The sequence below is a fragment of the Colletotrichum chrysophilum genome (assembly GCF_026319265.1).
Source record: "Colletotrichum chrysophilum strain AFK26 chromosome Unknown scaffold_115, whole genome shotgun sequence".
Classification (NCBI taxonomy): Eukaryota; Fungi; Ascomycota; class Sordariomycetes; order Glomerellales; family Glomerellaceae; genus Colletotrichum; species Colletotrichum chrysophilum.
The window spans coordinates 50,968-66,929 of NW_026517402.1; the positions used below are offsets into that span (position 1 = coordinate 50,968).

A 15,962-nucleotide genomic window follows, 5' to 3' on the forward strand; every position below is an offset into this window, starting at 1 on the left:
GAGGGAGAGATAAGATAAGACTAGCTGAGCGCGTTGAGTGGGAAGGAGGCCCGGAAAGTGTGCTTGTCGCGTCTTCCCGGTCACAATTTCACGCGCGACCTCCCACTTCATCTTTAAACGGGCATTTTATCGCAACTCCGTCCGATCATCGCCTGTTGAGATACCGCCGCCGCGCTCTCTTGTCACACCCTATCTTGTGTTATCGAGGTGTACTACCGACCGACCTTCCTCTTTCGACCCCATCACGCATTCAAAGGCCGCCGACGCTCACCCCTCCACTGCTCAAAAATGCCTGCAAGAGTGGACGGCTCCACGCCGCCCTCCTCGCCAGGTTCACCAAGCGAAGATGATGCACCAGGACCCGCGAGAGGTCATCTCGCCATCCGAGACAAAGGGAAGGGTCGCGATGTATCCATTGGGAAGCGGAAGCGCGCAGACACGAACGGAGAACAGTCTTCACGCCGCCCCGCAAACGGCCGCTCCGGCGACAGGGACGATGAAGATGGCGACGATGTTTACGACCCCGACCAACCCATGGAGGAACGTCGAGAGATCCAGCGTCGGCTGCGTGAGCTGCAGAAAGGTATCAACGAGAATATGGAGGAGTACATGATGCCAGGTTCAAAAGGTCTCAAGGAGACTTTGATGATGGCGCAAGAAGTTGCCCGGAATGTCAAGCAGACAACAGAAGCTACCATCGACTCCCGCCTACTTGTTAGCGCAGTCGACATGTCATACCGCAAGACTGTGCGGTTGATGCAGGGCAGCTCGGCAGAGGGCGTCGATATCGACGAGTTCGTCTCGAAATGCTGCACCTATATGCGTCAAGCCGGCGGCATCGAAGATGACGAAGCACCCGAGCTTTCGAGCACGCAAAGGCGAAGACGCAGGACCGGTGGCGGCTCAAATGACGATGACGGGGATAATGACGAGGCGTTCAATTGGAGCCACTTGGGAAGGTTCGCGTCTCTGCCTAACATTCGCCGTCCAGCCTTGCCTGGCTTCCTACTGGGCCCGCTGTCTGTTGAGAAGAAGATTCGAAAAATCTCCAAACGAACAGCACCATTCCGGCCAAACAATTTGGCAGAAACAAGACCTGAAGTTCTGGATGTCCAGGATTTGGCCAAGAAGGAAAACGACCTTACGGCAATCTGCGGTAAAATCCTCAAGCAACTGCAAGAGACACAGGCGGATGCCCAGACGAAGCTTGTGGAACTCTTTGACGAGAGAGAAATGAGCGAGGAGGAACAAATTCAGACGATGCACGCATATGGCCTTCGAGAGACCGGCGGAGTCGACCTCCTACGCTTCGTCGTGAATCCGAAGTCTTTCGGCCAGACCGTAGAGAACATGTTTTATGTCAGCTTCCTTATCCGCGACGGCAAGGTCGGAATTGAGTTCGATAGCAACGAGCTCCCGTCTCTGAGTAAGTTAGGCCTAACACATCGCAAGACCTCCTCTAACCCAAATCTTAGGTCCTATTACTGGCGACGAGATGGAAGAAGAGGGTGGAGTCAAGCGCGAAGTCGCAAAGCATCAAGCCATTTTTTCGATGGATATGGAGACATGGCAAGACATCATCGACACATTCCACATCACTGAGCCAATGATTAAGCACAGGAAAGAGGCAACGGCATCGGGCCCCGGTGCTAGAGGTTGGTATAGCTAGATGGACTAGATGATATGGGCGGCGTTTGGCGAGGCATTTCAGATTCATGGATTTTCTTGGTGCTGAATCATATTCAGAATACCCGGATGGCAGCTACGTGGCACTTGCAATGGGGAGGAGATATCAACACTGGCGTTTCAAAGGATAGGAGACATATTAGCAGGAGTTCACGATCCATCAAGGCGAATCGAATCCTGCCGCAATTGCAAGATTTCTCAACCCACCCTCTCTCGATTTGGATGATTTGATGGAAGACGGAGCTGGCAAACGGTCAACCAGAAGATCAAGGGATGCCAAGTTGGCAAGTTCAACAAAGGCTAAGAAGCGACAAGGAAAGGGATTCCGCACGGCCACCTTTTCACCCAAGGGCTTCTGAATGGATTGACCTTATTTGTGTTGCACCAAGGGAGCAATGAGCCTTTTTTTCGGACTGAAAATCCGATTGAAATGCTATTCTGGGCTTCGTCAAAGGCCTTTCTCCCGTTTGATCCCCTGGATATCATCACGATGGCGCCGCAGATAACGCAAACGGACTTTTTGGCAATGGATACACTAAGAGAAAAGACATCGCTTCTTGCTCCTTGGGTCATTGTCTCCTAAGACTGGCTGAATGGTTGTAAAGAAGTGCAAAGACGACGGCTTTCGAACCTGCCTTGTCTGGGCCTTATCATCTGAAGGTGTACCATAAGTATGAGAGAGGTCAACGATGTCAAAGACGGACTACCACGCCTTGTTATTCGTTTGCTCTCTTCAAATTTCCTTCTGTTTAGCCTGATAAAAACCTTGTGTTATCCCCCATAACGTGTCACAACTATTCTTCCACCAAAGTTTTGCGCAACATCTGTCGTAAGTACACGAACTAGACATTTGCTGACATCCGACATTCGAAGCAACATGGCCGAGGAACGGGACGAGGGTAAAGTTCCGGAGAGCGAGCCTCCTCGTGGACGTGCCAGATCTCGAGACATTCCTCAGCCGGAGCCTCCGAGGCAGACGGAAGATGAGCGGAGTGCCACAATAGACAACACAGAGCCCGACAATGAGGTGGCCAGCGGCAACAACCCAAAGCCATCGCCGCCGAGACCATTCTCGCCGGCACCGTCAAACAACACACACGATGACACCTTTGACTCGTCCGTCTTTGATTCGCCCGCGCCGTTCGATGATTCGGTAAGCCATTCTCCAGCTGGCTCCATACCAAGTTCTCCCATGGTCGACGTGACGACGCCGGAGACGAAGCAGCCGAGACCCGTGTCGTGGGCCAGTGTCGTTCAGAGTGTTCCGGAGGAGAGCAATGTCAAGAGCGATGTCTCTCCCATGAGAAGCCTGTCGGCTCGGAATATTTCCCGTGGCCGGGGAGGAACGTCCAGCTCTGCGCTTGCTCGATCAGCGTCGACGGCTTTCGAAGGACCGAAAGTGGGCAGTAGCCGTGAATCTTCCACCACGCCTACCCGAAGTTTGAGCGTCACACGCGGCAGTGGCTCTCGCTCACGAGGGCGACAGAGATTCACGACCGATCGAGGATCCTCTCTGGCCCCAGCGCAAGATTCATCACAGTCGACCCCCAGCGATGTACAGCATGAAGATACCCAGCGTAACGACGCCCAGCGCGATGATGCAACGGAGCGACAGACTTTGGCCCGTTTGAGGGGTAGATTGAAGAGCCTGGCCGAAGAACACAACCTACTCGATCTGGTCGGCACGCTTTTGGGTGATGAAGACTCGGAAGACTCAAGTGACGAGCCGACCATCGACTCCCTCCTCAACGACACCTTCGCCAACCTCGCCTTGGAGGTCGGTCACTGGAGTGAGGCCAATGCATCGGTGAAGGCAGAGCTCGAGGAATTCAAGAGGACCCAGGCAGCCCTTCAGCAGGAGAAGGAGTCTCTTGAAGAGGCTCTGAAGGAGAAAGACGTCCTGCTTGCGCAGGTCAACGAGCAGCTTGCGGATGTCCGCGAAGAACTTGAAGACGCCAAAGTGGCTCGCGATGCTAATTACGATGACGCTGAGCAATACAATGCCAGATACGAGGAGGCTGAGAACAACCTCGGGAAGGCCGAGGATAAACTCGCGGAAGCCGAAAGCCGAATATGCGAACTTACCGTACAGCGAGATCGCGCGGATGCCCAAAGACGACACCTTCAGTCGAGGGTTGAGGAGCTTGAGCGTGATCAGCAAACTGCGCGCGTTGCCGGCACAGAGGAGCTCGAACTCAAGGTGGCTTCCCTTAGCAACCAATTGAGGGAAGAACAAACAACTAGGGCTAAGGCGGTGAAAGATCTTGAGCAGAAAGAAAGGAAGTGGAAGAGCTCTGAGGATGGATACAATGAGTCGATAAATCACTACGAACAGATGCTTGTGGCAGCCGGAAAGGACAAGGTCCGGTTAAGCGACAACATTAACAGGCTCAAGCAAGAGCTGGACGAATCCAGACGGAAGAGAGCAGCCGCCAAGCCCGAGTCGGCGACATTCCTCGTCGACGGCGAGAAAGTCTCATACAAGCAATATGAGAAGATGCTCGGCAACACCAGGGGCGAGATTTCCTATCTCAAGCAGCAATTGGATCAGGTAAAAGATGAACAGAGATTATCTCAGGAGATTCCCGTGGAGGATGTCCGTCGCATCGTCGAACCATTCCTCAAGGTTTACGGCATTGCCTTCGAAACCGCCCTTCTCGCCATTGGCAGCAGTTCGCAAGAGGAAGAGGATAGCATTGACGCTCTTGCCAACGACGATGGGTACGAGTCTTATCCCCGGGTCAGTTTCGTTCCGGATGCAGAGAGAGAGCTCTCGCGAGCGTCGACTTCCAGCTTTGTAGGTGCAAGAGGTGATTGTGCGCCTGATGTTGGAGACGATATGTCTCAAATCTCTCGGAGGACGAGCACAGCCTTTGGTGGCGCTCATGATTTGAGGAGCGAGCTTCAAGGGCTCAGTCTCAGTCGAGAATCGTCCGTCGAATTCGAGGAGGTAAGAGCGTCTAGTTGCATTGCTGGTGTGAGAGAAGTCGTACTAACATCAACTCCAGCCAGAGGTCAGCCAGGCACCTCAGAGTGGCATGCTGAGCAAATCTTGCAGCCCTACGGTCGTGGCCGACTTGCGGGCTCGCCTGTTGCAGGCAATGACCAAGTTGCGGACTTTGGAGGATGCGAAGCAAGTCTACGAAACGCAGATTCTGGAGCTGCGGGACAAAGTTTCCGGCTTGAGGGGGAGAATCGACGTTTACGAGACCATCATTGAACAGCTCAAGGCAGAAATCAGCCGGGCCAAGGATCAGCAAGGTACTGGAGCTGAACAGAGGAAGCTCGCGGAACACGAGACCACCATCTCGGCGCTGTTTGAAAAGCTCCAGGTATTCAAGGAGAAGCTTTCCGAGGCAAATCAACATCGCAACAGGCTCCAAGAGGAGATTGGGGATGTTCGAGCCGAGCTGGAGGCCTGGCAGGTCTCGGGTGACGAGATTGGAAATGCCAACTTGAGTCTGGAGCAAAGAATCACGGAGAAGGAGGACGAAATCGCCATTCTCGAGGGCCACATCGAAGAACTCAAAAGCCAAGTAGCCGAGAGTATCGCTCGCAACGAAGATATCGAAAGCGAACGGTTTGATTTGGAAACTAAGCTTGCTGGAGAACGTTACAAGAGGCAGGCCGAGACAGAAAGAAGAACACAGGCCGAGCGCGGAGCCATCTGGGAAGGCACCGCTGGAAAGGAATTACGCAGATATCAAGATGAGATCGAACAGCTCAAACAAGAACTGTTCAACCGCGAGAACGACCTGCGGCAAAAGGAACGGGAGATTGCGCACGCGAAACGGGACGCACTGCAGGCACCTGAGAAGCAGCACTCCGTTCAGACAGTCGGCACGCAGACCGATGTGGGACAGGGAGAAGTCGTTCGGGTGCTCGGGAGTTACCTGCAGTCTCTCCGAGAGTTTGCAGAGTTTGAGGAGAAGCTTGCCAGCTTACTCAAAGAATCTGCAAGGGAAGAATCCCCCAAACCGAACGATCAAATTACCGACATGACCCAGCCGTTAGATGAGAGCCAACCCCTAAGCATGGACCCTTGGGATGAACAAAATGGCATGCTTGACCAACTCGAAGAAATGCGCCAGGTTTTCGAAAAACTAAGGAAGAAGAAGGACGAGCATTGGAAAAGTCTCACGGAAGCTCAAAATGGCGAACTGTATTTTCTCGACCTTGAGTTAGGCACGTTGGAGGAACGACTTCAGGCGGTTGAGGCAGACAGGGGACTCCCTACAGACACCAGTGAGGACTTGAGCCTTGAAATGGCCATCAAACAAGGGGAGAAGGAGGAGATTATGCACCCCATCACGTTTGAATCGGCTGCCTTGCGCAAAGACATCAAGACTTATGGAGCCCGGTTGAACGACTCGCTCCGTCGACTGGACCAGCCTCCTCCAACACCACCTCTGCAAGCCACTGCGTCCACTTTGGCCCCTGAACATGCGGGTGGGCCAGGAGAGCGACAACTGATTCCTAGATCAGCAAGTGCGAATCGGGAGAATGATGGACGTCCCTCCTCGCACCCCGACAGCGAGAATAACGACCAGCATGACAAGGGAGATGGAATGGATGACAGCTCTAACGCAAAGCCAGAAGAGCTCTCCTCCCGGCCCTATTTCGTGGCAGAAATCGACGCCATCCGAATTGCGCTCGAAAGACTCGATACCTCCGCGAACAGATCACTACAAGCCTCTCGGGTTGTCCGGGCAATTCAGTCGCATGCGGCTCATAGCTTAGAGCTTCACATCGCCAACAACGACCTTGTTCTTCCAAGTTTCGACGGTGACTCGGAGCCTCCATACGATCTTTCAACCAACGCAAGCGACAGCGGAGGAACCTCTGTCTTTGACCCTCCCACTCAAGACCCCGGTGAAATGACAGCTCGCCTAGGATCGGCCTTCCAGGAATTCAACAACCAAATCAGCCAGATCCCTAAAGCGAATCACGACATCATAAGGGCAATTCACTCTCTTGTCAGACGTGCCGGCAGTGTGCAAAACTATGACTTTCTCCGCACCCAGGCTCGGAATTTTGCGCTGCAACGAGACCAGGCTCTCAGAATCCTGGAGAACAGGGGTGCGGATCTGCCAATGTTTAAGGAACATGAGCAGAAGTACCAGGAGGACATCAAGCGCCTTGAGGGAGTGATTGAGTCGCTTCGCGCTCAGCTCAGCGACAGGGAGGGAGACAAAGAAATGGTCGAGTCACTCGGCACACAACTCGCCAACTTGAAGGCCGAAGATCAGACGATGCCTCTGCAGTTGAGGCAGACGCAAGACAAACTGGATGACGCATTGTATGAGAAGAACGTCATCGTCCGCGAGCACGCGCTCGAGATACTGCAAGTCGCCGAAGACCTCAGGAGGAAGCTTGAAGAGTCCCAGGAAGAGGTCGACTCGCTTCAGAAGAAGCTCGATTTGGAGCTTTCTTCGAGGTCCGCGCCAATCGATCATCTCATAGAACGCCGACGGGAGCTTGAACAACAGCTGGCGGTTGCCAAGCGTGCTAAAGATGCGGCTGAGGAATCCCACCTTCATGTTCGGTTGAAGCTGCAGAAGTTGCTCAATGGCACCGGTGAGAACGATGGAGAAAGCATGCGGCGCGTAATTTCCCAGATCCTTGACCCGACGGGTGGCAGCAGCGAAGACGCCGGTCCAGATTCGGTAGGTGCATCAGACGACAATGAAGGAACGGATCGAAGGTTCGACCTGGAGCAGAAAGTACAAGAGTTGCAGAAGGTACTCGAACTCCGGCAAGGACGGGACGATCAGCTTCAACAAACTTTGGACGATCGCGAGAAGCTGTTGAAGCACGTGCAAAAGGAGTTTGAGCTCTCTCAAGACAACCGCATCGCTGGAGCCGAGAAATGCAGGATGCTGGAACAGCAGATCAAGGAGCTGCAGGCGACGAACGAAGTGTTGCATGTCAATCTTGCAGCTCTCGACGACAGGCCAGCCTCGCGACTTTCTGGAACAAGCGGCGGGGACATCGCTGATAGCCCGACATTCCGGAAGGGGTCGAGAAAGCTAAAGAAGGTGATATATGTGGACGGAAAAGCCCAAGTAGTCACAGTCCCTGCTAAAGGAGATGAGAAGAAACCTGAGAGCGAGCCAGAAAGCGGAGATAATGATACGGACGACAAGATTATTGAGGATCTGAAGAAGCAAAACGAGCATTTGAAGGAGGCAAACGAGAAGTTGGAGGATGCAAACGAGAAGTTGGAGGAGGATGCAGGGACGATGCTTGAGGTTTTGGAAGGTTCCCAATCCAAATCGTCGCAAGATGTCAAGAAGTGGAAGGAGAAAGGGTCGGACAAGAAGAAGAAGAAGGGCAAGGAGAAAGCCAAGCCAAGGCTCAAGACAGCTTCGAAAGACGAAGATCCGGAGGCATCTTCGAGTTCAAGCTCCAGCGACTCGGACTCTTCTCCGAAGGACGACAACAATGGCGGCGGAGGACCCTCTCAGTCACCAGAGGACAAGATCAAGCAGCTCCAGGAACAAAACAGACTCCTGAAGAGGAATTACTTCGAAGCCAAGCAGAAGGCCGAAGATATGGAGAAAGACATGGATGCTATGAAGTCCGAGACGCCTGCGCGGGCTGCCGGAAGTTCGAATGACAACTCGAATAAGCCAGGCCAAAAGCCAGAAGACAAGCCAGAAGACAAGCCAGCACGAATGAACCCGAGGAACAAACCGAATCGAAACAACAGCAAGCCCAAGGCTGAGGGTACAGCAGGGACAGGCCCCGCACCTAAATCTGACCCGGAGTTCGTGTTCCGGTATTCTGAAGACATGATGTTCCCCTTGCCTGCCTCGGCGATTCAAAAGGAGGACGGGAAAGCCCCAGGCGACGGCGACCGAGACAACAAACCACCGGGCGATGGCAACGGCAGAAAAGGAGCAACAGAAGAAGTGAAGGACCCCTGGGTTTTCCGGGTCATCATGTCAATCTTCAAGTGGTACTGGCTTCAAGTCTATAACATGTGCGAAATCATTGTGCTCGCAATCCAGTTCAAAGCGATACACCACAGAAACTTCGCCTTTCTTCTTGTAAGCGTCGTGTGGAATTTCACCTTCTACTTCTGCCTTTGCAACTGGTTCGCGCTTCATGTTTCTCGAGAGCTTTGGGCGAGGGGCAACGACCTCACGCGGGCGTACTACATCGAGACGACGGTGCGGCCCAAGGTACACAACATGCTGGGCCTGGGAGGCTCAGACTATCGTTTCTGGCCGACCATCAACTATTTTGCTGGTCTTTTTTACGAAGACCTTCTGGGCATGAGCCTGAGCTGGAACACCAGCGGCTTGCCGTGGGAAGCGCGGATGGCGGGAGAGGAGGGAGTTTTCCCCGTATTTCTGGAGGATTGATTTTGACAGGTTCTTGACTCGATGTGATGTTGGGTGGACGGTATGACATTTGACGATCTGGTGGCCAGCTCAGTGCAGTGAGTGGGTGAGTGGGTGAGTGAAGTGTGCTGTCATGTTTTGGTTTGTAATGACGGATATTGGGCGCAACGGCGTTTGGACATTTAGACTTGTTTCTTCATCTGATTGCACAAACACAATTGAATCATCTCAAATTGGATATCCGTTGGCGTGCGTGGTCAAACGGCTTCCCGTCGTCGTCGTCGTCCGGCAGATGATTTGGAATTTGCAGCACTGTCGACCCAGGGCCCCGGTAGAGGCGACCAGAAAAATGTCCGAAAAACGCTTAGCGCGCATGGACTCTTGCACCCAGCAGATTGCCAGTTGTGGCATAGTCCGGCCACCTCGGCGGCGGAGGTGGAACCACGCGGAACAGGACGCTTCTGCACGGGACGACTCGAAGCCCCGGTCGGAGGGACTCGTTCTCGCAAAAGACGTTTCGTTCCGCGGTGGATTATTAAGAGACGACACGGCACTGCAGATTTGCAGATTGGGGGCCCGGTGTTTGGTTCGTTTTGGGGAGGTCGAACGGTGGTGGGCGGAGTGTGCGATCGGCCGACCCCGACTCTGTGCCTCGGTCCCGTCGTCGTCAAATTATTCAGCCAGCCATGCAGTCAGCCCAGCACTGATTTCAGTAGCGGGTGGTTCCCGATCTACCTAGGTAGCCAGTAGGTAGGTATTCGTAGGCTCCTCCGCCCTAGGAGACCTGAAGGACCCCGGGGCGGCATGGAAGATGTCACTCTGATGCAGTTCCCGCACCACCTCGTCAGTGATGTCATGACACCGGCCCTGTCCAGTCCCTTTCCCTTAAGGCAGTTTCCACACAGCATCCCTACCTTACGCATACAGCGTGCGACTAACGTTCTGACAAGCTGCGTCTGCATTGCATCCGCAGCGGCCGATCGATATTACACCAGCGCAGCTACTAACATCAAGGACCCGATTTCAAATTGCAGCCCTGTACAGAGACTGACCTCGGGCGAGACAAACGCACGATAGCCACGCGCAGCAGCAGCGAAAGTCACAAAGACGGCCGACTCAGACGCATTCAGCAAAGCAGCAACAGCAACAAGCTCGGCCGAACCGAACAAGGGTTCTGGGCACATTTTCCATCTCCTGCAGCTCCCGCATCCACATCCATCCACATCCATCCACATCCCACGCGGTCACCCCATCGGATTGATGAAACTTTTCAGAGTGCCGCGGTAGTATGGTGCGGTGCAGTGCAGCGCAGTGTCCCCCGACTCAGTACCACCCGTTCCCCGACGTCAACGACGACATACCCGGGCCGCAGATCTCGCCCTTTCGTCCCGTCCGTCGTCTCTTCCCGTCCGCTTCTCAGCTTCTGCCCTTCCAATTGCAATTTGTTGCGAGGAATAGCTGGACCCTGCGCCTTGTCGAAACAATCGCAGAAGGAAAAAAAAAACGGACTCCCGGCTGAGGGAAGCTTGACTTCCATTGACTGACGTGCGAATCGAATTTCCCCCACACCATCTCTTACACACCCTCCCTCCCTCCCTCAATCCCTCCGTCTTCCGCAGTCCGCGTTTCTAGAACGAACCCGTCGGAACGCCTCCGCTTGATTTGACAATGGTACGTGTGCCCGCCGCGCCCACACCACGCACGCCGTCGTAGCTTAAATCTGTCCCTGTTCCCGCCCCCGTTCCCGTTGCAGCTCGTGAAAGCTGCTCCATCCCGGCAGACAGTCTCAGTTCCCCAATTACCTCATATATAACCCAAATACACCCTCCCCCTTCTGCCTTCTGTCACGCACGTTTTCTAAAACTATCCTTCCGTTTAGAGATTCCTAAGATACCCGGCTACATCAGCCCGCACAATCCGCACTTCGACAATCCATCGCAGAGCATTCTCGGCGACACACAACCCGTCGCAAGCTCGCTCGCAACCTCATCCCGAAGGTTCATCTCACACCACCAACAACACCACCACCAATACCCAAGCGACCCTTCAAGGCCAACACACCCTCGACTCTCCAGACCAGCAGACCTCATCCCACAATAACAACCCTCTCAAATCAGCCAAAGACCATATCAAGAAACCCATCATGTCACAAAAACTCATCCCCGCGAACCCCGCGGACGTCATGGTCATCCGCGACCTCACCCCCAACGTAACCACCTTCTCCGTCCCCTTCGCCCGCTTCGGCGTCCTCAAGATCGGCGGCCGCGCCACCCTCGTCCGCCTCTCCTCCGGCGCCCTCGCCGTCTTCAGCCCCGTCGCCCTCACCGACGCCGTCAAGGCCAAGATCGCCGAGAAGGGCGGCAACCTCGCCTACATCATCGCCCCCGACATGGAGCACCACATCTTCCTGTCCGAGTACAAGCGCGAATACCCCGCCGCCAAGATCATCGGCCCCGACGGCCTGCCGCAGAAGCGCGCCAAGCAGACGGGCGACCCCAAGGTCAACCCGGCCGACGAGTTCTTCGTCACCTTCAAGGACGGCCCGGGAAAGCGCGAGACGGCCATCACGCCCGAGTTCGACGCCGACTTCGCGTACGAGTACGTCGACGCCCACGCCAACAAGGAGCTCGTCTTCTTCTTCAGGCCCGAGCGCATCTTGATTCAGGCCGATCTCATGTTCAACCTGCCCCCGCGCGAGCAGTACTCCAAGGCGCCCGAGGGCGAGCGGGATACGTCGGCGGGCGTTCCGAACAAGCTGTTTGGCGGGCTGCAGACGACCGAGGGCGATGTGAAGTGGGTGAAGCGGTTCCAGTGGTACGTCATGAGCGGGCGCGACAGGCCGAGCTTCAACGAGAGCATCCAGACGATCGACAAGTGGGACTTTGACACGATTATCCCCTGCCACGGTGATACCATCCAGGGCGATGGTAAGGAGAGGTTTAGGAAGGTGTTTGAGTGGCATTTGGCCGGGCAGAAGCAGTGAGGGTGGTGTTGATGTAATGAGTGGGTTGCATGATGGCGTTTTGGATTATTAGCTGCGATACCAGACTAGAATTTGGATATTTCATTCTTACGTTGTAACTGTTCTTGACCGCTCGACCATTCTTGTGAGTTTTTCTTACGAGACTGCTGTTATTGTACGAGGATCCTTCAAATACTTTGCGCTTGAGCCAATCTTGTACTTCTTATGTGAATATGCTTGCGTGCAATTCCACCTCATCCTGCCTATGGTAACATAGTAGCCCTGTGGCTTACAGAAAACAGCGTTGATCCCCAACACATCTGATACTCCTTGCCAGATCTTGGAGCTTGTCTTTTACCGCCGATCCAACATCTGCGATCCGCGTTCCAAACATAGCCAACATGCGATGATCTTCACATTAAGGGTTCATTTTCAGAAAATCGTGGTTTCCCATGGCAAGTACTCCATGGATGGGTTGTTGTTGGGTTGTTCTTTGTATAATGGATCACCAATACGCCAATGGGGGGTCAACCGGCCGCCAATCGGAAGTGAAGAGCTCAAGGTCGATGCCTGGATTGGAAATGAGTGAGAAGTTGTGAATCGATAGCAATGGGACGCTGTTACATGTTCGTTTTGTCACGAAATCCCCTCCCGAGGCGGCAATACCGAGACGATGCTCGACCATGTGTCTGCGAAGCGGCTGCAGAACAATCACCGCTTCATCACGCCATCCGTAACCTCCAGAACCGAGAAGCTGGTCGCTCCGTTCGCGATACTGCACCTCCCATTCATTCATCCATTTTCCTTCCGAGAGCGGGGAATGCGTTGCGCATGTCATCCAAGCATCGAATGTGATCAGCTTTTCCGGTAGTGTACCGCACGGCGAGAGCGGCCTCGGCGAACATACTCCCGACGGTTGAGTTGCCACACTTTTGGTGATGGAGTACGAGCCCCAGCATCCAGGGCTTGGCCGCGCGGTACTTTTGCTCCATTGGGCTGAGGATCTCGAGGAGGTTGACTTCAATGGTGTGCATGGCGTACTCAACATTCAACCACTCTGCGAGTATCCAAAGTTCAACGTTCTTGCGGATATCATCTTCCGGGAATACCCACTCGATTTCGCCGCGGTAGAAGCAATCCATCAAGATGCGGACCAGGTTGAGGTCATATTCGGCTGGTATCTCCAATCTGCCACGGTCGACAGCCTATGTACGCTATTAGCAACGATCCGAGTCCTATGAACGCTGATCTCGAAGAGTAAAGAGATACCTTGCGGGATGGAAGACCATGCTTGAAGAACTTCGCAAAGTATCCCGAGTGTTGAACGAGGATGGATCTGTGGACTCGAATCGACCGCCTGCCTTGAGCCAGACGAAAGTCGCCGTACTTGCCCGTCTGGAGCATCCAGCGACAGTCCTTTGACATTTTGGCGGAATGTGTCGATATCAGACAATGAATGGCCTGGTTGGATTCGTGGGAACGAATTCGTGTTGAGAAAAGTGAGTTTGGGAGAGAGATACAGAGGATGAAATATGCCAGTAAGCTCTGTGAAAAGAAAGGAGAAGAAGAAAATAATCGCAGTGTAGAAAAGCTAACGTGCAGGAAGGTGCAGCTTCCCTGAGTGCCCAAGATACTTGCTTTGCAAGGCAGACACGCACCTTCTGAACTGACCGCGACAACAGAACAAAACTACTATTCTCTTCTTTTTTACACACGATCACGCCTCACTTAGCAGGGTAGGAGGCAGTGGAATCGATTACGCCGGAAATTCGACGATTCCGACTTCAAAGTGCTGAAGAGTCCTCTCTTTCTATGGATGCCCCTATTTCACCGAGTGGACCTCATCATGTCCGATTTGTGCTATGAACACCATCTACTTGCTTCTCCGTAAACCCCATCCCTACCGAATCATTCACGACGATTGCTTTCGCTTTTTGCTCGTGGTCGCGTCTGGTCCGCTGCAAAATGTGAGCGTGGCACGCATGTCTTGGACCGCATGTGAACAGTACCTGGTCAGGATTCTTGAGGGCTTCGTCATCTTCTCACTGATGAGTTTGTCTCTGAATTCTTCCTCTCGATCGATTCGTTGCTTCATGACCGTTGACGAGCGATATATGAACTCAAATTCGTCGCTGTTCTCCTTGTATCGAGAAGCCCAGGATAGCATCATGTTTGCGGACAGGATGTTTTCTCGAGCGTGCTTCTCCACCAAGTCGCTCTTCTTTGGGTACTGGGAGCGGTCAATGAGAATCGCACAAGCAGCCTCGCCAACTGCGTAGCCTAGGCCCGACTCAGCGCAGGCCTTGTGATGGAAGACGGTATCTAGTAATGTGCAATCCGCGACGATAAACTTGTTGCTAAGACCGTTGAGCTTGCTCTTCACACGGTGCTCAACTTCAATCATGGCACTTGTCGCCTGAAGTCTGTCTGCGAGAATCCAGAGCTTGGCGAGCATGAGCATGTCATCAGGACACTTCCAGGGGGTGTTTCCTCGGTAAAAGAAGTCGAGAAGATGTCCCATAGTTTGGGAGTCGACGTCTGCGAGGTTTGAGATGCCGAGCTTGGTTTCCTAAAGTCACCGGCAGTCAGCCTCATGTGATGTAATATGAGCTTCTGGGTACGAGAAGAGTAACCTGAAATTCGCTCTTGAAGAGTCTGGCAAAGTAGGTGGAATGAAGACTCAGCATCAACCGAGGCACATTGAACTCCACGCCATCATCTGTGCATACGATGCGAAAGTCTGCGAAATCGCCCGTCTCGAAAACCCAACGGTGATCTTCGGTCGACATTGTCGATAACCCTTATATGTGTGGCGTTGGGCTTTGGGAGATGTGAGAGGTGAGTGAAGAATCTTGAGTTAGAACGGAATGATGTCGTAGGTGAGAAGAAGGAGTGCAGGCGGGGAGGAGACGTGTCTTCCTTCCAAAGGAAAGAAAGACCGTAAGCTGGGCGTCATGACCAGGAAGGAAGGACCGCACTGGACCAAGCTACCGCTCAACCCAGAGATTGAAGGAGCATTTGAAAAAGTCTGCGGGAGGTGCCTACCGAGCTAATAGATGACCTTTGAGTGTTCACCTGAACCCATCTCCTTGGTTGCTCCTGAGAGTGATGAGAGCAAAGCTGCGGTTACTTCGATGGCGCGTTCTACGGGGTTGAGGCAGGCAGGACGAAATATGCAATCCAAGGACGCCCAATTCCTGGACCATCACAGCTATATTTATCGTTATCCAGGCCCGTCCTTCTCTGGCGTGGTTAAAACTTTTCTCCTTACAAATCTATCCTAGTGTCGATTTGACGTCTAATCCGTCCTGATAGCCATTTTAGAACCCCCTTTTCCTATGTATGATCTGGCAGTCGAGGCTTCGCATTCCAAACATCACTTCTGCTTTCCTTTTGAGAATAGCAGGGAGAAAATCTCCCTGTTTCCAGGAATACCCATGATGCTGCTGGAAACATTAAGTTCGCTGCCGAAGGCCCTTTGTCTATCTACTTTGAACCCCTCGATGCGGCCGTAACGTGTCCCACAGACTACAGCCACTTTCCTGCAGATCGCCTTCCTTTCGGCCTGCCTTTTCGCAGAGGATCTATAAAGAAGACACTAGCAGCTACAGTTGATACAGGGCCACAAATGGAATCGCTATCCAAGATCTCCAGATCGGACTTGGTCAACGCACGCGATGCTCCCCAGTCACATCACAAGAGTCTGCCCCAACGGCTCTCAGTTCTAATTATGACAGATTTCTGCCTCCTTTCCAGAGTATTAGCCATCGAATACACCGCCAAAGATACAAGACAACGCGGGTCCCTCCATCAGGGGCGAAATCCTCTAAAGCCTACCATCAAAAAACAAAGTCACGATGCCTACCCGGACAAAGTCAAAGAGTACTTCGTTGAAAAAAACCTAACCACTAAATGGCATCATTGCTCAGGGGGAACTGGTCAAGGCCACGAACGGTCATTATATA

General features: G+C 53.3%; 5 protein-coding genes across 5 annotated transcripts; 3 read left to right on the plus strand and 2 right to left on the minus strand.

The window, feature by feature from the left end:
- Positions 1-288: 288 nt before the first annotated feature.
- On the plus strand, positions 289-1,669 carry COL26b_010583 (uncharacterized protein; the record flags this gene model as incomplete). Its single annotated transcript, XM_053183277.1, has 2 exons — positions 289-1,426; positions 1,476-1,669. The coding sequence occupies 2 exons, from the start codon at positions 289-291 to the stop codon at positions 1,667-1,669; spliced, it is 1,332 nt and encodes a 443-aa protein (XP_053032770.1).
- An 894-nt stretch (positions 1,670-2,563) lies between these two features.
- COL26b_010584 (uncharacterized protein) lies at positions 2,564-9,056 on the plus strand (the record flags this gene model as incomplete). The annotated part of the gene is made up of 2 exons (XM_053183278.1): positions 2,564-4,636; positions 4,695-9,056. The coding sequence occupies 2 exons, from the start codon at positions 2,564-2,566 to the stop codon at positions 9,054-9,056; spliced, it is 6,435 nt and encodes a 2,144-aa protein (XP_053032771.1).
- A 2,122-nt stretch (positions 9,057-11,178) lies between these two features.
- Positions 11,179-12,018, plus strand: COL26b_010585 (uncharacterized protein; the record flags this gene model as incomplete). The annotated part of the gene is made up of 1 exon (XM_053183279.1): positions 11,179-12,018. The coding sequence occupies one exon, from the start codon at positions 11,179-11,181 to the stop codon at positions 12,016-12,018; it is 840 nt and encodes a 279-aa protein (XP_053032772.1).
- A 767-nt stretch (positions 12,019-12,785) lies between these two features.
- On the minus strand, positions 12,786-13,422 carry COL26b_010586 (uncharacterized protein; the record flags this gene model as incomplete). The annotated part of the gene is made up of 2 exons (XM_053183280.1): positions 12,786-13,202; positions 13,267-13,422. 2 exons carry the CDS (start codon positions 13,420-13,422, stop codon positions 12,786-12,788), a joined length of 573 nt encoding a protein of 190 aa, XP_053032773.1.
- A 487-nt stretch (positions 13,423-13,909) lies between these two features.
- Positions 13,910-14,786, minus strand: COL26b_010587 (uncharacterized protein; the record flags this gene model as incomplete). The annotated part of the gene is made up of 2 exons (XM_053183281.1): positions 13,910-14,566; positions 14,631-14,786. The coding sequence occupies 2 exons, from the start codon at positions 14,784-14,786 to the stop codon at positions 13,910-13,912; spliced, it is 813 nt and encodes a 270-aa protein (XP_053032774.1).
- Positions 14,787-15,962: the final 1,176 nt, after the last annotated feature.